General features: G+C 36.9%; 1 protein-coding gene across 5 annotated transcripts in view; it reads right to left on the bottom strand.

Moving 5' to 3' along the window:
* Window positions 1-4236: 4236 nt before the first annotated feature.
* fam135a (family with sequence similarity 135 member A) overlaps window positions 4237-25144 on the bottom strand; it is a 79274-nt gene continuing 58366 nt past the window's right edge. For all 5 annotated transcript variants that reach the window (XM_059023920.1, XM_034004611.3, XM_034004612.3 and 2 more), the window contains 8 exons: window positions 22403-24659; window positions 19036-19196; window positions 18653-18744; window positions 10224-10321; window positions 9550-9701; window positions 9197-9307; window positions 6717-6830; window positions 4237-5589 (listed from right to left, as the gene is read on the bottom strand). In XM_059023920.1, coding sequence (XP_058879903.1) covers window positions 5384-5589; window positions 6717-6830; window positions 9197-9307; window positions 9550-9701; window positions 10224-10321; window positions 18653-18744; window positions 19036-19196; window positions 22403-24659 — 3191 coding nt within the window. In that variant the 3' untranslated portion in view covers window positions 4237-5383. The remainder of the gene's footprint in view (window positions 5590-6716; window positions 6831-9196; window positions 9308-9549; window positions 9702-10223; window positions 10322-18652; window positions 18745-19035; window positions 19197-22402; window positions 24660-25144) is intronic.

A 25144-nucleotide genomic window follows, 5' to 3' on the forward strand; every position in this document is an offset into this window, starting at 1 on the left:
AACCTAAGGATTTCTTCATAGTGATAAATGGCATTCCAGCTAAATTAATTTTCCTTATTAAAGCACATATACTATATAATCCTAATCTTTTGGAATGACACGTCCCTTCTGATATTTAGAAGCTTCAACAAATTAGTTAAAATTTCAAAACGCATGGTCCTATACCTGGATAACTACGATGGTAAAAGTAGTTAATCAATGGGGCTATTAAGCTTTTATGTTTATTGGGAAAATACCACATTCTTGAGGCTAAATTTGTAAAATTCAGACCTGTTTTGTATCAAACTGAAATCTTTTCATTCTTCTCTACAAAAAACTGGTAATAACCATAAGGCATTCCGGACATCCACCCTTATTGATAGCTTCACTAATAATTGTTGAAGTTATTATCCCCGTGTTCGTTTATGGTTGCTGTATTTTTTTATTTTAATTTTTCTCTTGTACCACTCATGAAAAAATGCTGATTTGACTACAATATTTACAATATTATGTGGATTGTATGTTGATCTCAATACTGCCTCTTTTTGTAAATGTGTATTGTTAATAAAAACCTAATAAGGGGGGGGGGGGGGGGGGAAATCCCCCAAAACTATTGTATCCGACACTGCCCTGCAGCCAAGGTATTGAGTTCCTGCGTGCAGGAAACAGGGAGGTGGGATATGCACAAGATTACATTTTTTCTTGGAAAATAATAAATTATTAAATAAAATATCTAAGTGAAGAAATAGGACCACAATAGATCACATAATAAGGATTGCTACAGATGCAGAGGAAGCATTAAGCAACAGAGAAATTGTAGGGGCAATATTTATAGACATTGAGAAGTCATATGATGTGTTATGGAATAATGGCTTGTATATAAAATGGGATAGAAAGGGAACATGTTTTGGTGGATGAGACACTTGAGAAGCAGAATGGAATGCTTGAAAAAGGTAGTGTTTTAATCCCAATTTTATTTAACATAATGATAAATGATGCAGTAGAGTAAATAGCTGGAAGTTAAGTAAGATGGGTCTTTTTGCAGATGATGGGGTGATATGGGTGAGAAGTAAAAAAAATGGAGGTGGTAAAACATAAACTACAGGAGAATGTGAATAAATTAGAGGTATGGGTGAAAAAGAGGGGATTTAAAATTTCATTAGAGAAAACTGAAAGCATGCTTTCTAAACAAATCAAAGTAAAGACCTATAAAATATGGACACATAATTAAAGAAGTTAGTGAGGCCAAATATTTGGGGGGTTATTTAGATTTAAAAAAAAATGATGTGGCATAAACATATTAAAAATATAACAGATGTGTAAAGGAAGATTACATTTGCTGAAAGCAATACCAGGTACCCAATGGGGAGCAGATCAAAAAAGTATTTTAATGATATATAAAGGTACATAAGAAGTGTAATAGATTATGGAAGCCACGTTATAGAGGCAGCATGTAAGAGTCATTAAAGAGTTTAGAAGCAATTCAGGCACAGGCATTAAGAATGTGTACAGAAACAATGAGATCATCACCAATTGAGGCTTTGCAAGTAATGACAGGAGAGATGCCACTAAGATTAAGATAAAAATTACTTAATATAAGGTTTTGGAATAAGATTCAATCTTTTAGTGAAGAACATCCAGTGAGAGGGAGTATTGGGACAAATTGGTATCATGAATATGAAAATGGGAAAAAGCTGGTGGAACATTTGCATTTCATATGACAAATTGGGCAAAAGAGATTAAGGCTGAGGAAATAAAAAGAATGGAAAATAGAGATAGAATATTGATGCCAAAATGGAGGTTTAAGAAACCAAAAATATGTAAACTGTTAACCACAATAATTAGCAAGAAAGGAAATAAAATGGAAACTAAGATAAAAGGACAGGAATATGTTAAATAAGGAAGAGATGTTACAGATATATACATATGGATCAAAATATCCTAAATCTGGTAAAACAGGATATATAAACACATTTGAAATATCTAAAAGGGGAAGATTATCAAATCATTTGTCAGTATTTACTGCAGAGTTGATGGCAATTCTTATGGTCATAGACAAAACAGAGGAATTTAAAGAAAAGGATGTTGTGGATTTTTACAGATTCTCTAAACTCGATACAGGCATTAGAATCGGAAACAGGAGATAGGATAGATATTATATATAAAATTATCTAGAAATTACATACTAGCTATAAAAATGGTAAAAATATTCTGATAGCCTGGATTCCAAGTCACTCAAGTGTCTTAGGAAATTAAATTGTGGATTTTGAAGCAAAAAAAGCAATTATGAATAAAGAAATTTACATAATAATACCTTTGAGTCCTTGTGGCATAGTGGTTAGCAGTGCGCAGGTGCAGGTGATCAATAAACAGACAGACAATGATAATCCAGGTGCAATGGTGTTTTATTTTATAATCCAATTGCCTGATGGCGAAACAGCAGTAAATAATAACAATGATAAGCAATACAGCAGTGTGTATTGCTTTACTGTAATCCACGGGTTGGTCCCGAAATAATAAACAGTCCCGATCTTTTACACCCACACGTAACACAAACACAAGTCTACAGTGCGTGCTCTTGTGCTCGTAGTGCAAATACAGTTTATTTAAGGTGAAGTGTTGTCCAGGTTTATTGCTGGCCTTTGGCGACAGCTCTGGATCGTATTTCAGCCGTCTAAATAATAACAAACAGTATTTTTAGTCAGGACAAGAAACAAACAAAACACTCACAATAACAACACAGGTTTCTCCTTCCGGTTCACGTTTAACCATTACAAAAGTAACAGATCACATCGTTCCTTCCCCTTTTGTACCATCTATCATGACCCCTTGGTTAACAAGTGCAACAGCTCCTCCAATCCGCGGCTGCCACATAGTTTCCCTTCTGGGTCGATGATTTAGTGTACCGGAGCTCCGCCTCCTTTCTAGATGACCAACTTCCGCCTAACCCTGGGAATGAATTGTCTGGCCATCCAGGTACTCTGTCCCTTTACACAGAGCCCTCACAGGTCGTGAGGAAGATGTATCACCAAGAATCACTTAGTCTCTGTCACAGTCCTGCAGAGGTGAATGCTGTGGCTAAGGTAAACATAATGGGTGTATGGCAAGAACAGTGGGAAAACAGTGGAAAGGGAAGATTTTATTATAAAAATCACTCAAAAGTAGGGAAGTGGAAAAACAAAGATGAAGAAAAATATTAATAGACTAAAGTTAAGACATACAGCATTAAATCATTTTTACAGGATTGGGCGCCATGAGAATGGGTTATGTAGCAATTGCAGTGAACAAGAAACAGTGGAACATAAAACAGAAAGTTAAGTGAAATAGAAATTGAAGTAGCAACAGTAAATTATATTTTGAAGGTAGAAGGGATAGAAAAACAAATGGAGAAAGAGAAATGTATTAGAACATAAGAATAGAAGAAAGTTTACAAACAAGAGGCTATTCGGCCCATCTTGCTCTTTTGGTTGTTAGTAGCTTATTGATCAATTATAGATATCAGCGAACTGAAGCACGCAGCACTTACTCCAAATCTCCCACAATGCACCGTAGTAATGACAAAACCAGGAAGTGAGTGAGTGTAAATGTATGTGTTTGTTTACGTTTGTTATCAATATTGTGCAATTCCGTGTTCTAACTAGCTAGTTAGCTATGGATTCAAGTGATACCAGGCGGCAAATCATTATTGGGAAGATTCTTCATGAGAGAAAGAAAAGAAGAAAGATGATGGCTATTCTCAGCACGATGGTGGGACAAGAAATGTCTTCATGAAATGCTTAATTACAAGTGTGAGACTCAGAACTGGTTGCTCCTCTGTGGGCGCTGCCATGATTGATTCAGGTGGTAACAGGTGATCAGTGTAGCATTGTGGGACACACGATACTCTTAGCATATCATTTGCGTACATAAGCATTAAGTACAGTGAAGTACAGTTCACTGCTGGAGTGCAATATGAAATGCACCAGAGATGCTTGGAGTCCATTGATCAGATATATACCAGGTATAATTTGGGATAAAATGTACCTCTATTTCCTCATGTTAACAAATATTTGTGGATATTTTCTACCAGCTAGTTTATCAACACTTCCTAGAATATGCATGCAATATTAACTATGAGTGTGTGTCTCTTATATCAATTAACTAAACAAGTTAACATGGGAATTCCTGAACAATCTTCAATGCTGTATGAATTCAGGATTAGCTTTAGGTGTGTATTTATTAAAAAAAAAACAAAAAAAAAAACAGTAGACATCTGAATTATTTCATGGCACATTTAATGGGCACATGTGCAACAGATGTTACAAAAAAAACCAAAAAAACATTTACAACATGCATCAATATCCTATTAGAACAAAAATATTCAAATTTTAAATTCACACATTTTATACACTGCCTTTTTCATTCAATGTTGTAACATTAAAAATAAATATGTAATGGGAAATATAACGTTAAAAACCATTAAACTTACACATACACACTGGGACCTGAATATAATTAGTTTGCTAAAAAATGGCAATTATGAAAAGCATGTTTTCAACAAAAGTTTGATCCCACTGCCCATATTCAGTTAATAAAACAACTTTAATTAAAAAAAAACAACAACAAAACAAAACAACCTCTTTGTAAAATGTAGTTATTTTAACATTATACACATTCGATTGACCAGTTTTTTGCTCTGTGCTTTTCATCCATGTTAAGGCTGGGTAAATATTAAAATGCAATGGAAGTGAGAACTATACAAAACTCAATTTATCATCAAGGCAGATTTATGTTTTGAACTACATTCAAAATCTCTTCTTGTATGATAACATACTGAAATTGTCAAAAAACCCCAATTAACACAGTAATAAGTTTACATAGCAAAACGACTGTCCACTCTTTCCAGTACAAAAATCTTTTCCCACAGGTGGTATGATATAAATTTGATACACACACTGAGTATAAAATTAATTCATTTGAGTCTGATAAAGATAAATGAATAAGGACTTGGTCAGCTCATAAAATAAATATTTCCCTCAGCAGCTACATTTTCTAGTTAAACATTTTCTGACTGCTTCATGTTAGTTTAAAAAAAAAAAAGAAGCCAGGTTTGTCTTAAAGAAATACTTCCATTACCTTTCAGTCACATTAACAACTGCAAAGTACTTTGACTAAATGTTGGCATAATGTACATAATAAAATGGTTGCTAGAAAATAAAAAGCAATGAAAAAGTAACAAAAAAAATTGCACAGCCACAAATAAACTATAAACATGATGACAATACAGAAACACTGATATATTTATCCTCCCTTATAAAAAGTATAAATATCTTTTAAAAACTCTAAATGAAAGACAATAATATCACCCATTTTGTGTTTCTTTTGCATGAGGTAATTATTATTTTTCTTCCTACAAAATGTCCACCTACTGAAAATATTTAAGGCCTGCGACCAGAAAGAATTTCTCTAGAAATATTTCCGAATCCAGAACAGCAATATGTGCGGCTCTTCCGATGAGTGAGTTGGCTGTGTTGGGCAAGGCATGGATAACATTATAGCGCACCAGATTACATTCCTTGTTCTGTAGAACTGGCAAAAGCAAGTTCTCAATCATCTCGGCATACACTGGTCCTAAACAAAAGAAAGAATCACACATTTAAAATAAATGGCTGAAAGGTTTTATATAAAAGTAATCCTGGTAATTTGGAGGCCTCTTTAGTTTCATGGTGGAAAATGAGCCTTGACTACACTATGTTTTTCTTAATTTATGAATTTATAGCTACTGTACTTATTTTCTTTATTATGTTACTCTCATCCATTGGTCCTCTGTTCATTCTATGGGGAACAGATGCTGTACGTTAGTAGTGACAGCATGACTAAGGAGTACTGTCTTGAGAATTCAGTGTGCCAATGGTAGCGAGATGGAGATCTTATTACTTAAGGAGCACACTCACTGTTATTGCAAATACATTATAGAACAATGATCGGTTTCTAGGTGTTTTTTTTTTCTCTTTCTTTTACCTCTAAGCATTGGCCGTGGAGACTTCCAATTTTAGATTTTTTTTTTTTTTTTTAATTTGTATTTTCTTTCTCTACTATAGAGTTACTGGTTTTAATGTTAACAATATTTTACATATTTGTTAAATGCATTTTTATTAATTTGTTATTAATTTATTTAATTAACATTAAGCAATTGGGCACAGAAATACCTATGCACATACATAAATTAATTTCCTTGTGCATGTTGGCTAGGCATTCCTAGTGCTATATCCTTTGTGATATTCTGTGAAAAAATCAATTTGCCAAATCCCAGAAAAACATTTGATGTATTGAAAAGACTGTAAAGATTTCCTATTTTACAAATAAAGCATTAGTTAAACATCTAAGTGGAACAAATACAAACCAGTTATTGTGACTTCTCTAGCTTTGTCTAAAATAGCATCAATAGGAGTATGAAACCTTCATTCAAAGTGGTGTATGATATTTGCCGTAACCCTCTTCAATTCATTATTCTTACAATGGGGACAATACTGAATATACCAAAGTTCCAGTACGACAGAAGGGAAGCGCTACTTAAAATGTAAGAATTAAATCTGCCTCTCCAACTGCTTATCCTACAAATTTATACATTTCCTGTCAAATTCATGTTTGTTTGCTTTATATGTACCAGAAAGCAACCCTCTGGCAAGTTTTGCTTTTAAATTTGTAATTATGTATATCTAATTATATATCCTGTAATGGAAAGGTGTATTTCTCACCTGACTGCTTATCTTTTAAGGCTGTTTTACACATCTCAATCCGAGCAGAATGATAGGGAACGTAGCGATCCTGCAGTGAACCCACAAGGACGACATTTTTAAAGAACTGAAGCCCTGAACAAAGAGAGAAAGGTACGGAAGTGATATAAACATATCAACAATACATTTAAAAGGAGGAGATTGTAGTTAAATCCACAGCATTTGGAACTTAGAACCTCAAATACCCATGAATCGGTTCATTATTGTAATTTCTAGTTTTGCATATACACATATATTTTTGTTCAATTTTACATGGTTGTGAGGACATCATTGTTTTTACACGGCTGAAATTGGACTAGTTCTTTATTAAACATATAATGCAACATACTGTATACAACAAAGCATGAGATAAGTGAACACTAATAAGTGAAGCACAATCTTTCTGCATTATTTAGAATTATAAATACTCCCGTAAAACATAAATAAAAATCACAATACTCATACTTTGACGGTTTTTGTTTTATTTTCCCTTTAAAAAACAACCATTTCAGAAATAATCATCAAGCATTTTGAAACTGGTAAAAATGTAATCAAAATATTAATTTAGAGTCAAAAATACACACTTAAGTGCATAATATAGTAATTGAAGAAATATCAGGCGCATTTTTTTTTTTGCAAGTTGAGTTTATTTATCATGTGACTTAAATCATGTGTCTGCTGAAACTCAACATGGCAGCTGCACCAATGAAGAAAAAAAATGCAATGTTTCAGTAAAAGCACTGCATTCTTCTATGCTGAAAAACTAATTAAGTAAGTTTACTAAATTTATTGCGTGTTTATTTATTGTTTAATTTATTTATTTCCATCTTACCTGCTTAATAAAGCTATAATTAGCAATATTAAACCATGGCCGTTTCTTAATTATATTATATTATCTGACGATGAAGAAATGAGCTCAAAGCATTCCTTAAAGGAAATTGTTCGCTTTACTGTGTAAAGCATGTATTATTATTATTATTATTTATTTCTTAGCAGACGCCCTTATCCAGGGTGACTTACAATCGTAAGCAAATACATGTAGTCACTACACTACACACCGTTTGTTTCACAAAGATTTTTCTGGCCGGAGACACACCTCTTGTTAACCTTAGCAAATAAGGCGGCAGAATTAGCAAAGAAACAATTGTGAGGATGAATTATGCATTTACATTAAAAGGGGTGCTATTTAAATTACAATCAGGTGATACACAGCACTGAACCTGTGTAGAGCAACGAGTCAGTCAACAGTACACCTTTTTTTATCAGTGTTTTATCCTGGCTATTGTAATGTCAGTAAAATGTTAAACTTAATTTGTGTTGTACTGTACATAGGATTACTCTCACATGACATTGCTGGACTGTTACTAAACTGTTTAATATTCTGTATTGTTATTGTAATGCCAGCAATAAGATAAACAGGTCTTTTCAAAACACCTTCACTTGTAGACTGAACTACAGTGATAGTGGAAGACTGTAATTATGACTCTCACAACAGTGCTGGACATTTGTTGTCTGAACTGTTGTAATATAATTCTTAGGGTTTCCCTAACCCTAACCCTTACTTTAGCCAGCTATGAGCCAATTGATGTCTATAAACATTATGATTTGAAGCGTCTTCAGGTGCTTTACATACTATTACAGCAACAAGAGTCTTATTAAAAAAACTCTTGGCTTTAATAAAATAAAAAAAAATGAGGTAATATTTATTAATTTACTTATTTTAACTATCAACATTATATTTATGTTCAAATGCCATGTTTAATTTTTAATACGTTGATAAAAGTGGGGGAAAAAAACAGGAGAAAAAATGAATTTGCTATTCCAAAAAATGGAAAATCAGTAGCCCTAAAGATGGTTACAATTGAAGGCAGTGCAGACGCCAGTGTTTTATACAATAGTATAAAGCAATTATATGCAGGCCACCAGTTAAGCATGCAGTCTACTGACAGGGCTGCATATATGATAAGATCTCAGACAGGCTTCATAAAGGTAATACACTTTAAAAAAAATTATATATATAAAAAATCAAAGGATGATTCAGAATGGGAGGCAGAGCCACAATAAATGTCTTGTTTAAATTTAAAAGTAAATTGTAGAATTGTTGAGATACTTGTATTGGAATATTGTTTAAAAATTGTATAATGCAACAAAAATAATATATTAAAATGGTTAATGCGTGGCCGAAGGTTTCTCACTGATAATTTACCCTCTCAGTCAAAACGGCAAGTTTATCTTGTTGATGCCAGATCAGGAACATCACTATACACAAAGCCTGGCATGATCTAAAAAGCTTAGAGGGAACGCTGGTTATGGACATCATATACAAGACATTAAAGTAGAAAATACTGGTCAGAATTTTTTTTTTCTCCCCTTCTGTTTCATCTCTGTGTGTTTTGTCCCCATTCCATTCCATTACCAGATAGAAGGTATTCCCTTATTACAGCATAGGAGTTAACACTTGCCTGCTTTTTTACTCAGCTTGTAAAGAAATGTTTGGCGAGGGTCAGAGTGATCTCGACATGTCAGCTGCAACAAAGAACCAGACTTCTTCCACTTCTGCATAAACCATAACCCTGAAAAGAACAACAAAATGAAGAATCAGATGGCAGTCTCATAAAGCACCATTTGCTTTTCTACTAAACAACAATATATGGATCATTACAATATTTCTGTTTACCCAGTAACAGCTTTTTGTTAAGTTTCTGTAAGTAAACAAACCATTATTATATATCAAACTTATGAGATACAAAGTGTGTTGGCAGCATAATTCCTAACAATTAGAAATAATTGCAAGATTATGCAAGGTGCTGCTTACCTGTGTTAACTAGAGCACTGCTGTTATAAAGAGTCCCCAGATGTGGCCCAGACAAAGAGAGGAACGTGTGCAGCTTGTTTAGGTAACACTTAAACCTGGGTCTAGCGACGACTGAGCGGATTATTAAATTTCCCAAGGAGTGTCCTATAAAGCTGTTGAAAGACAATGCATTATTAGAAGTAAAGATTAGCCCTCGGTTTTTAATGTGTTAGTTTCGTAAAAATTTGCAAAGATAGTTAATAGGAGCAATCTAGATGAAGATGATGATCCATTGCTGAAAAATGTAATACTGACTGCTAGGACAAAATAATCTATACATCTCTTTGCAAGGCAGCTAAAGAACCAGAATTTCAGCATGCAGTCTAACTGAAACTCAGACAGGATGAATTCCACAATACAGTTTAATACAAGCAAACGATACATTAACAATATGTACTGTGTCCTACTTGATATAAAACAAGTTGCATGATTTTGAGCATGTATTGATACAGATCTCTGATCCAAACCAATAATTATGGCAGTGGTACCGAAAACGTTGGCACTCACCCACTGTAGAAGAACCAAAATCCAACTCTGATATCTTATTTCTATTGAGCTATCATTTTTAAATGGTTTTAGCCAGTCCTGGAATGCCATTTATATGGCTGTGAGTTTATCCTATAACTAAAGCTTACCTTATTTTAGAAATAGTGAGACTGTATATTTGAATATACTGGATTATTTCATCCAAGAGACGATCAGTCATGGAGTCAAAATCAGAGAAGGTGTCATTCTACAGAGATAAAAGTATTTTCATTTTCAAAGGTATGAACAGTGCATTTAAATTATGAATGCTCTGATCACAAGGGAGTGATCACAACCAGTGTTCTCAGCATATTCCTTTATAGGCTGTAGTCCATGTAAAAAAGAATGCGTTTGTTTTGTCTGACCAAGGAAGGTCTTAAGATTTTAAATAGGCAATTAATATATATATATATATATTAGATAGATAGATAGATAGATAGATAGATAGATAGATAGATAGATAGATAGATACTTTTACTTTTTAAATAACATTTATTTACAACAGAGTATAAACTTTTACATTACAATAAATTCTACAAAAAATTCATATATTTAGAACAAGTTCATCAGACTCTTCATCCACCTCACAGAGCACTCCATTAAAACACCATATAATTTCAAAATTTAATAAATCGTGCATCATTTTATAAAAATTAAATTCAACACCTATACGTTCCCTTACTAGCTTTCGAAACACTTTAACCAAGTCTTGACTGTTTTTATCAATTTCACTGCTCCTACTTTTTAAAATGGCCAATTTAGCTTGACCTAACATAAAATTAGCCAACTGAAACACAAACTTTTTACTCTTTGCATATGTGACCCCAAAAATAAAAACCGTCTTCGTGAACTCCAAACCCAGCTTTAAAAAGAGGTTGTTTAAAAAAACAAACAATGGATCCAATCTTTGACATTCCATGTAGCAGTGAAAAACAGTCTCTCTTTTGCTGCAGAAAGGGCACTTGTCATTCACCTCCGGATTTAGTATTGTTATAAAAGCATTAACAGCCAGAATGGTATGCAAGAGTCTCCATTGTAAGTCACCAGATCTTTTACCAAGGGGAGGTTGGTATAAAGCTCTCCAGGCTGGCTTGTCCTCCTCTCCAGCTCCCAGCCGCTCTCTCCAATGTGTGTCCGGTAGAACTTTAAGCACATCTTGGAACTTTACTTTCACACACATTTGATATGCTTTTTTCCCCTCCAATAGGGAAAAGTGGCATCTACACAAGTCCTTCACTTTTAAAATCTTGCCACTCTCTTCCTCAAAATTACTAATAGCAGGAGAGATTAGCAAGGAAGGAAACGGAGCCTGCTGAGGGATTCGATGCTCACTAAAAACACTCTCCAGTGCCTCTCGCCACTCTGGGAGCAGAGCTTCATTCAGCTGTGACAGGTAAACGCCTGCCACACGTACAGACCGCATGGCCAGAGCATTGGCTAAACATTCTGGGTCCTTCCAAGCACATTTTTCTGTGTCTATTAGATCATAGATCCTCACAAGTTTAGCCCTAATAAGGGAATCATTAACCGATTTGAAACTATAAATGAAACTAAATTGTGGATTTAACACCAAAGGCTGTTGTAGAACCCAAAAGGGGTCTAAAGAAAACTCATACTCGGCCTTTAGTGCACCCCAAGCCCTCAGCATGCTCCTGTAAAACAGAGGAAGACACGACAAATTAATTTGACCAACATCCATAAATAGCAAATTAAAATCAAAACCAAACCCTCCAACCTGACGAAAGAAAGACAACGCCAGTCCTCTCCAAGGCAACTCTACAGGTGAATAAAACAATTTTTGCAACGTTTGCAGTCTGAAAGCAGCTGTCCTGCACTCAATATTAATGAATCCTTGCCCACCCTCATCCAATGGCAAATGCAACACACACTGCCTCAACCAGCAATATCCATTCCAAAAAAACTCCAAAAGCAGGGATTGGATCTGTTTCAACAACATTTTTGGAGGCTCCACACAAATCAACTTATGCCAAAGACTGGAGGCGACTAAATTATTTACCACTAAAACTCTTCCTCTAAAAGACATTTGAGGAAGCAGCCACCTCCACCTCTGCAAACGTCCTTTTATATTTTCCAAAACCCCTTCCCAATTTTGCCTTTCCATTTTCTCATTGCCCATAAAAATTCCCAAATACTTGAAACCTTCTCGGGTCCACTGCAGTCCATCAGGCAATACCAATGACTTGCATCTTTTTTCTTCCCCAACCTGCACAGCACTGCTCTTACTCCAATTTACTCGTGCAGACGAAACCTTTTCAAAGATTTTCTGGGTCTCAACTAACACTTTTATGTCTTCTTGACTACTTATAAACAACATAATATCGTCAGCATAAGCTGACAGCTTAATTGACTGATTGCAGTTTGGAATATCTAAGCCCGTCAAAACACTTCTTAACCTACTCAAGAAAGGTTCAATTGATAGTGCGTATAACATACCAGATAGTGGGCATCCTTGTCTAATTCCTCTCTGAATTTTAAAAGGTGCAGTAAGTCCTCCGTTTATTTTAATCAAACTGAAAACGTTACAATAGAGCGATCTTATTTTACTAATGAAATTAGAGTTAAGACCAAAAGCAGCGAGGACCTTCCATAAATACTGGTGGTCGACTCTATCAAAAGCCTTTTCCTGATCTAACAAAAAAAGACCAGTACTAAAGCCAAACAATTTTGAGGCTGCCAATATGTCCCTGACCAAAAAGATATTATCAAAAATGGATCTATTTGGGATGCAATAAGTTTGATCAGGGTGCACCACAGTCTCGATCACTGTACTCAGTCTGTTGACTAGAGCTCTAGAAAGAATTTTATATTCGGAGCACAACAGTGACACAGGTCTCCAATTTTTTATGTCGCAAAGATCACCTTTCTTTGGAAGGAGCGTGATAACTGCTCTCCTGCAGCTTAGCGGCAGCTCTCCTTGCTCAAAACTCTCTTCAAAAACTTCAGCAAGATCATATTTCAACAGTTGCCAAAAACTTTTATAAAACTCCACGGGCAAGCCATCAATGCCAGGAGCTTTGCCCTGATTCAGCCCTTGCAGAGCAACAGTAAGTTCTTCGATAGACAGGGCACTCCCCAGCCCTTCATTAGCCTCCTCAGGCAAACACGTCATGCCCTGCAGGAAACCCTGCACCTCCTCAGGCTCAGCCCCAGCCTCCGCTGCAAATAAACCTGAGTAGAACTGGACAGCGTGCCTCCTGATCTCCTCCGGGTCTCTCAGCTCCACTCCGTCCGGCCTCCTTAGACAATGAATTGCCTTCCTTTGGCTACTTTTTTTCTCCAAACTGAAAAAAAACTGAGTAGGTGCGTCCATCTTCGTCAGCCCCTGCACCCTAGATCTCACCAGTGCTCCTTTCACTTTTACATCCAAAAGATTTGCAATTAATTTCTTTTTGTACTTTAATTTTTCAATTAGATTATCATTTTGCTTGGAGTCTAGAGCTCTCTGGAGCTCTAAGACATCCCGCTCCAGCTCCTGCAGAGACTCATTTACCCTCTTTGTAACGTTTTCATTGTACTGTTGACAGAATGTTTTTATTTGAACTTTACCTACGCCCCACCATTGTCTAAGATTTGAAAAGGAACCTTTATCATCCCTCCATGTTTTCCAAAAGAAATTAAAACACTTGATAAAATGCAAATCATTTAACAAACTAGTGTTGAATTTCCAATAGGAACGACTGCGTTTAACATTAGGCAATAAAACAGAAAGGAATACAAGGTTGTGATCAGAAAAGGTAGAGGGAGAGATGCTACATTGTTTTATCAGATTAAAATGCTCTTTGAAAACATAAATCCGATCTAATCTCGCCATTGAGATGTGACTCTTACTGTACTTAACCCAAGTATATTGTCTTTTATTTGGATGCACACTTTTCCACACATCAATTAAATCAATCTTTTTTAATATAACTGATAATTCTCTTGCAGACTTAAGGTGTGGCTCAGGATGATTTCTGTCCATTTTACAATGAGCAGTACAATTAAAGTCCCCTGCTAAAAACAAAACCTCATCAGAAGTACATTCTACTAAAACCTCGTCCAGAATTTTGAAAAAATCCAACCTCTCTTTTCCATCATTGGGGGCATAAATATTAATAAATACAAAGGATTGTCCTTCTACTACAGCTTCTATTTTAAGCATCCGACCTTTTACCAGTTCAGTAAAGTCCACAGACTCAGGTTTAAAATGTTCCTTAAACAAAACTGCCACCCCAGCACTCACATTAGATCCATGACTAAAGAACATTTGCCCTTTCCATTCCTTTTCCCACTCTGACTGGGTTTTGAAATCACAATGAGTTTCTTGTAAGAAAATGACATCCAGTTTTTTCTGGTTCAAATATTCAAAAACAGAAGCCCTCTTAAAACTGTCTCTACAACCATTTATGTTAATAGTCCCTAACAGAAAAGTCATCATTGGGATAGAAAAAAAAACAAACAATATTTGAAAAAAAAACACGGAGTTTACCATTTTTATTTTTGATTAAGTTTACCACGAACTCTAATCAAACAATTCTTTAAACACCAGCGCTCTTGATCTGTAAAATTTGACCCAGAGGACTTCTTTACCAGATAAGCCGCTGAGTTCACAAACAAACTTAAGTCAGGAAAAAAATCCTCCACATCAACTTTTCTCCTTCCCTTTGTCAACAGTAAAAACTCTCTTATATCCTGCTCACCATACCCGCTCTTTAACAAAATGGATTCAGAGCATTGAGAGGAGTCGGTTAACACAGCCTCCTCCTCCTCCTCTCTCTCTGACTCTGAATTACTTTCATGTATGGTGCTGGCAACCAAAACACTCCAGGGCTTTTGCCCCTCCTTTTTAGGAGGTTGTTCTTTTCCCCTTGTTTCTACTTCCTCTATATTTTTCCTTTTTAATAATTTTTTTCTCTTTTTTCCTGGAGTCTTAAACCCATCATTATCATTCATATTCTCACTCATTTCCATTGCCAAACTGCTTACTTCAGAAACTTTCTCTGATGCACTCTCCCCTAGACGCTCGGTTTTATTTCCACCCGCACCCTGATTGTCCTCTCTTACTTCTCCATTCTCTGCTTCTCTCGTACTATCCGTATCATTAACAGTACCACTTTCAATCTGTTGTTTTTCGTTACCATCACTACTGGTATTCTTAATTTCCTGCTCTCCAGTTTTACCCTCTGTTCCGCTCACCTCCACACCAACACTCGTCCCAGCCACCTCTCCATCATTTTCAGCGCTCACATTCCCTCTCTCCATACCCCCACTCTCTGTTTCAACATCAACGTTACTCGGCTCCGTGGATTTCAAGTTCACCGCTACTTTCTCGCTCACCTCTCCCCCTTCTCTCTCCTCTCTATCTTTTGTTTTCGGGCAATTTTTAACTAAATGTCCATCCGCCCCACAATTGAAACATTTCATCGTTTCTGAAGTAGCAAAAATCACGTAATCACAGCCATCCACTTTAAACTTTAAAACAATGTTAAGTTCCTCACTCCCTTTATTCAGAACCATAAACAACTGTCTCCTGAAGGAGACCACATGTTGCAATAATGGAGACTTACAGCCCAACGGGATTCTTTTTGGGGCTGAGACAATTTGCCCATGTCGAGACAATTCATTTATAATTAATGCATTTTTAAGGAAAGGTGGAACGTTTGATATGATTATTTTCCTCGCTGGTGTCACTAATGGCGTCACTGCAACCAGAGAATCATTCAAAACAATTCCATTTTCTACTACTTTATTTACTAGATCAGTTTGACTTAAAAACGCCACGACTGATCCATTCATTCTAGATGCAGACTTTATATTGTCATAACCGACTACTTTCCCAATCGCTAACATGCACTTCTCTATAGGAACAAAACCTTCCGTAGCTATTTTAACTCCGTGCTTACGAGTTAAACTCTCAAGGGGGAAAACCCCCCCTGAGCCAGCCATGCTGACCGCAAAAGACAAACAAACTTCTTCAATTTATTTAACAAACAAAACAAAAGAACTATTCACATTAACAAACACATATAAAAAAAGAAAGAAAAACGAAACACCTACTTTCAATCCACTCCACCTCACTCACTCCACTCTCCCAGCATGCATCACACTAGACAGAACAAATAGATAGATAGATAGATAGATAGATAGATAAATAGATAGATAGATATATATATATAGAGAGATATATATTAATGGTATCATTAAATTAAACTAGTTTAATAACATTAAGGCAACAAAACAACCAACTAGGGGGCTCAAAATGCAATTTGTCTAGCTTACAAACACCAAAGTCTTAAAACAAGTGTTCTTTCTACATAGACATATATTCTAATTTGGTTAATAAATACTGTACTGAAGGATTTATTAATTATATTTAATGTAGTTATATAGTAAAAAGCGATGTATCTGATTCAGGAGCGTCATTTTAGGAACATTCTGGGGGGGGTTAGGGTAAGTATTTTTTAAAGCACGGCACTGGTTTATAACAAACTCGAAAATGTCGTTCCACTAAGTCTCATTTTATGGTAATAAAGTGTGTAAACTTACGGTCATTGTTTTCACTGAAACTGTGTTTTAAAAGTGGGTAGATGCTTTAACGCTTTAACTGTTCTGCTGCCAGCTTCCGATATCTCAGTTAAGTTACATTTTGCTGTCACTGCTACATTAAACAAACAGCAGTACACATTTTATCTTTTATTTAGTGTGTCCAATTATAATTTTTCCCTTGATTTTCTCCTAATTTGGAATGTCCAATCGATTTTCTACTCACCGCAGCTATTCCCCACATGGCTCAGGAGACCAGAAGATTCAGTGGGTGATCTCCGATCCCACGACCAAGCCAGCTTCCTTTTTTCACCCAGGAACTCGAGAGCAGATGTCAGCGAGCTACTGACCTCTGGAGGACAAAGGCCAGCCCTGCAGGTGTCTGCTCTGTGCTCACTGGGTGCCTGGCCAGCAGGGTTCGCTGTAGAACGATGAGGAGAAACCGTCCCTGATGGTTTCACCTCCCTAACCCACAGGAGCACCTGGGGCAATGCGACACTCCCTTTGGAGTCGCCAGTGAAGACCGGCCTGCTTCGTACGGCCAGGATGTTTTAAAATTGTATTAGTGTACCAGCCAGGGACATTAGTCTATTATTTCCGATCATTAAAAAAAAGGGGGGTAAGAATGCAGTTTAACTCTTTGTTTTAGAGCGTCCATCCGAATAGAACTCTTTATTTTACAAACATTTCACCAGATTTGATACATACAACCTGGAGTTAAGTTTGACTCATCATTATATCAATAAGATTATATTATTATAGAAATAATAGAATGCCACATAATCCTGTGTTGTCGATATAATGACTGGACAATAATGAACAATCAAATATGAACGAATGCCAGCCGACGTCTTGTCAAGACTCTTAGCACGAGCAATTACATCACATAGCAACCGTCGCCAACTTCATTCCGGATCCGGGTTCAATTAGAAAAGAATGTTTTTTGAAAAACGTATTTTATTAGTTTGTGAAGAAAACTTCATCCATCTTATATGGCAAGTAGATACATTAGACCCCAAGGCAGGTCTGTATTTGGGGTTTAAACCTTTAGGATTCAAATAGTACAACATGGTACTATATCTTAAACCAATTAAATGCATTCTACATACATCGATTTCAAATATACTGATGGTTTAAAAAAACACGACCTTAAGTGTTCAGACTCCCAACTCCACCTTACACTTACATATTTATATACATTTAAAGAACCACTTATCAAATTGTGACAAAACATTCACAATTCTTAACCAGAAGTTATTGAAAACCTGAGGATATATGGAGGACAAGGGATGTATGTTATTGTTTGTTTTGTTATCTCACTCAGGGATTTCACAAAAACCCCAACAAATATTGTGCTGCCCTGTGAAATGCCTTTTAGGTCAGCTGAAGGACAATTATTTAAAAAATGGTGTTAAATGGGTCCCGAGATATCTCTGCATGAAGCATCTGAAGAATGCATGTAAATGGAAGGAGCTCTGTGTGTCTGTGATATACTGTATGGCACAGTAACTGCCGTTTGTGTTCTCACGGTCTGCTAACCTTTGCTTATACCAGCCTACTTCTGCACTAGTGAGCAAATTGTGCAAGATCCCGGTCAGAAGAATTAACCCTGGATCTACAAAGCTGTATTTACAACTCAGTTACACAGAGACATTTTTAATAGTATAATCCAAGCAGAAGTACCACATCTAAGGATTTAAGTTAGGTGCCCTGTATATTCTTCTTAAGCAATGTGTTATATTTAATTTAATTTAAGTGCAATGGCATCTCTGATAGAATAGTTTGCAAACACAAAGTAAAATGGATATGTGAAAAAGATCTGTGTCATTGATATGGACAGTGGCTAGGCAACATGCCAGTGAAACGGTTTACTGTTAGAAACCATGGTAGGGGGAAAAAACAAAACAAACTTGTTATAGTTTGCTGTCATGGTGGAGACCGCAATCCCTGAAAATGAAATTCAAATGTACACATCTGTACCCTGACTTAATTTTACCTGGTTTCTCTCAGACATGAGGAAATCAACACGAGATCCTGGCAGTTCCAACTCAAGGTAAGTCTTTACGAGCCGAAGATCAGCACTGTTGCCTAGGAGAAACGAATCAGAGCTATTCAAAGGTTATGTAGATAGCAGATAGACCAGCAAGCATGTTGATTATTCAATAATTTAAACTGACAGACAACTGACAAACTTCCTGGGTAAAGGAAGTTGGGTATCTTGCAACTGTTAAGCCAGTACATAAGACAGAAGACAACTGAACAGCTGCTATTAGTTAAGTGTTGGCGGAGGGGAGTTTACTAGATTGAGAAAGGGCATATGATGGGCAGAAAACACAGCCATATATATCTACTGAAGATACAATTATTACACCTACTCACCATCAAGACCATGCACACAGACTATCAGATGAATGCCCTCTTCTGAGCTTTCATCTTCCTCCATACTAAAATAAGGGATGTTTGATGCCAGATCAGGAACATCACTATACAGAAAACCTGGCAGTTTCAGCAGCTTTAAATCTTCTTTAGCCTGGACAAAACTACAGCAAGAAATAGGGTTACAATCAGTAGTTTCATTGTGTAATTCTTATTAAATCGAGGTACAACTACCTGCATACAGTTACATGTTTTGCAGTACTACTTACTTACATGGGCTTGACTTGTGCTGTATCTTTCATTAGAAGGGGGGGGGGGGGGGGGTTGGGGTGAGAAAGCCTGTGGGAGTATTATTGTGGGTTGTCAAGAGGAAAGCTTAGACACAGTACTGTTTTAAAATAAACATTTATTTGTTTATTAGAATAATGTAAAATATGCCTCTTGTTTTGAGAGATGTTTTTTTGTTTCATGAAATATTGTTAGTAATTTACGTAAACGTGCATTCTTTTTTATTTTTATTTATTTTAAATCTTAGTTAGCATTAGTATGCTGTGTGCTGGGAGGGAGTTACTGTAACTCATATGCTGTGTAAATGACACCTGAGAATAGGTTTCGGATGGGAGTCTAATTAATTGCCATTATTACGCAGCAAATAAACTAGCTGATATTGGGAATTACACATTTAAAATACTGTATTTATAATTGAGAACCTTTGATGGAATGAATATATAGAAAGGTACAACGCATTTAACCAAATATTCACCATCCCAATAATAGTAAATATGGCCCCAAGTCTCTCTTAATGCAGTGTTTTGTGAAGAAAAAAGCTGGGAAAGTTTGCTTAACATTTGTGTGATGAACAAGCTCAGCTCGTCTCATTTTTGTTTTAGAATAATCACATTTCACCCTCCGATGACTTGGAGGTGGTATGAATAAAAAGAAATGTAACAAAATAGCAAAAAGCTTGTGTTACCACCGATGCCGTATACTGTATTACTGCGTTCAGGTGTTGTTTGCGAGCACACGGCATGCAGGGCAAAAAATGACAACACATTCCCTGCCTCGTTGGCATGTAACCTTGTGCTCCAAGCCTGCCCATTCAAGATGGATGCCAACAACCTTAAGACAGTCATACCTTTAAAAACGTGCTATCACTACGTTTTTTGATCTCTCCCTGTTAAAATAATGTTATGCAATGCCACTTATTTAGTTCTCAAGTTAGACAAATTTGCAATTAGTTATTTTGTTTTGTTATGTATTTATAATTGCACTATTAATAAATAGCTACAATATCCCTATACTGCTGCACGACTAATATTTTAATATACAATGTTTACATATTAATATCTACAATATTTTATTACACTACTCAGAGATTCTAAAAATGAAGTTTATAATAAATCAACTATATTCATATACAGTATTATAGTTTAATGATAGCTAAATTTATTATTACTGCCAGTAACTTACTTTATTGTTTGTAAATAAATTTGGTGTGGTAGACTTCAAGGCAGGATGTGGGGCACAGTGCCGGTTTATCTGGGCACGTTTTGCAGTAAAATGCTGCCTGCTTTCTGCCTGACTTCTTAGCCTCCCCTTCTGTAAATCTTCTCTTTCTGTTCTAGCACACTTTGCAGTCAGGCTTTGACTTGTCAAACTGCCCCCATTGTCAAAATGTCAAAATGTCTCCCCATTGCTGGCACTCCTGGCATTTCCATCACTGGGACTGGCACTGCATCTCTGGTATCTTTCCCCATGAGCCCTTGCACTATCCTCTCTAAACTCGGCCCCTGTCATTTTTGATGTTGTCATTTTTTTTAAAAGAACGCAGTTACAACTGCAACCTCCTTTATGTGGTGACACAATCGATGGTACCACTTCACAGAGTGGTGTTGGAAGGGATAATATGAGCACAGCTGGTCTGCTCTGTCCACTCCTCTAATAAACCTGTTGTAGTCCTCCACACAATGCGTTCTGAATTACTCTGTACCCCTCCGGTCCCTTGCTGCAAATGCGTTTTGTTATTATGGATGCGTCGTGAACGGTGGAAAGAAGACTTACTGTGTCTGCATCTTTAAAACAAGTTGCCAAAAGGGGTCCCTTCTGTAGAAACAGAGGTGGATCTCCCTGCTTCGGTTTATAATTTCTAAACTCAAATGGCATGCCTTTACGATTTATTTTGACTGTGCCACAAGCCCCTGTGTTCTTTTCATACAGCGCGGATGAGGTGTAAACATTTTCGGTGTATACACAATGTGTCCTTCTCCATGCAGGTTTGCGTTTATTAAAAGCTGCATTACCACACTATGACCAATCCCTACATCTTTGTCATAAGAATATGCTCCTCCAGTATAGACATCAAACGAGTAGGTGTAATTCGTGACAGCAGCAGTGAGGACAACATTACTAATTCTAAAACGATTGTGCTTGTTTGGAATGAATTGATGAAAAAACACTGATTTGTCAATAGCCAGATTACGGATTGGATAATATTGTCTTTGAAAGTTGCCTATTAGCTTTTCAAGAAGGGGGCAAACCTTGAATAATGGATCATAAACCGGCTGATCCCTTTTAATTTGTAAGCTGTTTAAAAAATGCAGGCAAGAACTGTGAATTTTATAAACTTTTTTTAGGCATTGCTTTAGAAAAATTAGTCCATGTAATGGACTCTGTGGCACTATTGATTTGGATGTGTTAAAATCAGCACTTTTTACAACTGGCTCAGTGGGTGGTCTCCAAGCTGTGCTGTCACACTCCTCACTCCTTGTCATTTCCACCCCTCTGCCTGTCATCCCACTCGCATTCTCTCTTCTTGTCAAAACCTCCTCTGACCCTGCTCCTCTCTCAATTTCTTCACCTTCCTCTATAAAGAATACATTCACCAGATCTTCCTCCACAAAACCCTCAAACTTGCCTTCACTATTGCTATCCCAGTTAAACAAAATTACCTCACCGTTCTCCTTTGAATTTCGAGCCGCATCCATTTTTCTTAACAACGATATATGATGTCCCGTGGCATGAAAAAAATCTGAGACTCTTGTACTATTGGTGTTTTTTTTAATTATTGGAAACTTTTACCATAGCAACAGGATTTTGGCTGGATAAAAAAGCAAAAGGCAGTGAACAGCATAATTTGGTCGACGAAAGTCTGCACAGGCAGGATAGAACACTCAGCAAAAAGGTGACAAAAGTCGCCGCCAACAGGGAATAAGTTAAACAACAAAAACATGATATACTGTAGTACAGCTGAAATAAACCACTACTACAGAGACATTTAACAAAGCTTGAACTATGTCCCAACCAAAATGGTAATCTGCAATATGACCAAGCACAATTCCCAAAAAAGAATTAAAAAGAAACAGTTACTTACGCCATCACTTGCGATTTGGTAGCACTTTTAAACCAGCACATTGAAGCTGCAGAGCAAGTCGTAGCATTGCTAGGCTGCTTTGTAATAGTGTCCAGCTTACTCCTTGAACAACTAGCGCTGCACGGGGAGTCTCTGATGCCTGATGTGAAGGACAAGCAGTGAGGGGTGCAGACACCTGGCAGGCTGGTGACATCTCTGTAGTGATCTGTAAGGGGCTGCTCTGACCTGAGAACTTTATCATTGTCCTCAACGCCGTCACATTCGGCATATTCTGCGCCTGTCGCTCCATTTAAAAAGTTGTCGCCCTCTTCTTCCTCGTAATACCCGTTCTCGATCATCTCATGCTCTTCGTCTTCCTCTTGCGGGTCCTCGCCCCCCTCCTGGTTGTTCAGAGGGCTGATGAGGGTGCTGGCGCTCTCCACGGGACTTATATCTGAGATGTCTGTGCTACTCCGGGATCCAAAATAATTTTCCACCAACCCTTGCTTCACTATGTCTGTGCTGCTGGCAGTGAAAATTGTATTTGTACTCGCACTTGTCTGACAGGCTACTTGTGGGCCATCTGGTGTCTCCTCCATTTTCTTAATTGCTTCTCTCTGTTGACTGCCCTGTACACCATCTAAAGGACAGCTTGAGCCTTCAGCAGCGCTGGGTTCACCAATATGTACAATTTCCGATTTTAGCTCAATAAAATGCTCGTTGGTAGTTTTGTCCAAATCAGCTACCTTTTGGGGATCCTGAACTACTGTGTCAGTAACAACTTCCTGAGGTCCAGAACAAGTGGCAGTGTGTGCTTGTGATGGATCCTCCTGATCATTAACAGCTTCTTTGTCTCCAGAGTACGGGTGTGAAGTAACTCCAGTTACTGTGCATTCCGAAAATATGACACTTTGCTCCTGGATCACAATGCTGGATTTCCTATTAACAACACATTTAGGATGGTCAGCTTTAGTCAAGTCCTGCAGGGTCTGGCTATCGCTTAGAAGACATTCAGGAATGACGGAGATCTTTGAACTTTCATCACCCTCATCGTCTGAAGGCAGTGAGTTTATGGATGTCAGAGATGACTGTATTTCACTTAAAGCACTAGTGCTCTCTGTGCGCAGACCATCTATCAAGTTCTTTGCATTTGATTCAGGTTTTAGAAGCCGTGGTGGCTGAGGTTTTTCATTTAGTTGAGAACACTGTTCCAAAACAGGCTCAGATGACACATTGATACATGGTTGCGTTGCAAAAGAACTGGGCTCACTTTCAATTCCTGAATCTGAAAGTCGAGATGATGCATAGGTGGTGCTGACATCTGGCAGCTTAATGGAATCCCCACCAATAACTACGTGGAACTCTTTAGCACAAGGATTAGGCAGAAGCGGTGCATTTTCCAAAGGTTTGGCATTTTTACTACTAGGTAAAGTGCATTTTTCAAATACTGAATAATTTTCAGAAGTTAAAGGAAGCATTTTAAACTCCATATCAAAAGGTTCATTTTGTAAAATGTCAGGGATTGTGCTTTGTTGTTTATCATCAGTCCGACACGGAAGGATAACTGTAACTTGCTCTCCCTGATAAGGATTTCTACTACTTGGTTTAACATCAATTTGCCTGACTCCTGATACACGATTTGTCTGCTGGCTGCAAAGTTCAGATTGTACATTTATGTGCGGTGATATGCATTCCACCACTAAATCTCCAGTACCGGCCTGGGGCTTAGTGTGTGTAACCAAATCTGAAAGATTAGATTCTCCTTTTGTGCTGCAAGTGCTGTCAAGATTATCATTTGTTCTGGAGTCCACAACAGCTTGTCCTATGTGTGAAGGAAGAAACTGATGTTCACTGCTTTGACTTGACTGTTTAGTGTATGTCCTTATGTCACTAGTCAATTCCGTGATTACAGCATCAGGTTCCTCTTTTTGATTAACCGAAGACTTGCCTTCTTTATCTGAGCCTTTCAAACACTTGTAACCTACCAAAACTACAGAGTCCTTAGAACTCTGTTTGACTAGTTTTTTAGTGTTGTCTGTTTTCATTGTTTTCTTTAATCCTGTTACTTTTGACTTGTCGGGCTCGTTTATGCATTTTTCAGGTTTTTGTTGTTTGTCATTTTCACTGGGCCACATGTCAGAGACCACTGATGGCCTTATTTTCAGGTCTGGACTGGGGAATCCAGTGGCGCTTGATTCTCTTGACTCTGACCTCTCGGGTTTATTGGAGACAGAAGAACTTTTGGCACTCTGAACACCAAGCCAAGGCCCATCAAGGTCTTGAATTGAAAACAAACAAAAGGGACATTAGTTAATTACTTTAACATAGCACTATGTAGTTACACATTTCTTAATAATTATTTAAGGGGAAAAATATATAGCAAACCAAAAATGGTATTCATTTTACACTTGGTATGACCAACAGTAGACACTGAACTTTGCAAATTGACCAGAAATAAAATATGCCCTAAACATCTGCCTAATTTATCAAGATTGCTTACAGAAATGTTATGCTTTTCATCCAATACTGTACAGAAGTATGTTGTAAAACCCTACATTAGGCTTTTTTTCCCCCTTGGACAAATGCACAACACATTAGTCAGTTATTGCAATAGGGATTTTGATTTCCTACTTACATCTGAAATTAAGGTAATTAAAAAATAATCATGTTAATGAATACTTTACAAAAATAACTGATGTTTAATTTCAGAAGAAGAACACAGTACACGCTGCTTGTTAAAACCACATATTGTACCTAAAAAAT

The sequence above is a fragment of the Acipenser ruthenus genome, chromosome 5, assembly GCF_902713425.1.
Source record: "Acipenser ruthenus chromosome 5, fAciRut3.2 maternal haplotype, whole genome shotgun sequence".
Taxonomy (NCBI): domain Eukaryota; kingdom Metazoa; phylum Chordata; class Actinopteri; order Acipenseriformes; family Acipenseridae; genus Acipenser; species Acipenser ruthenus.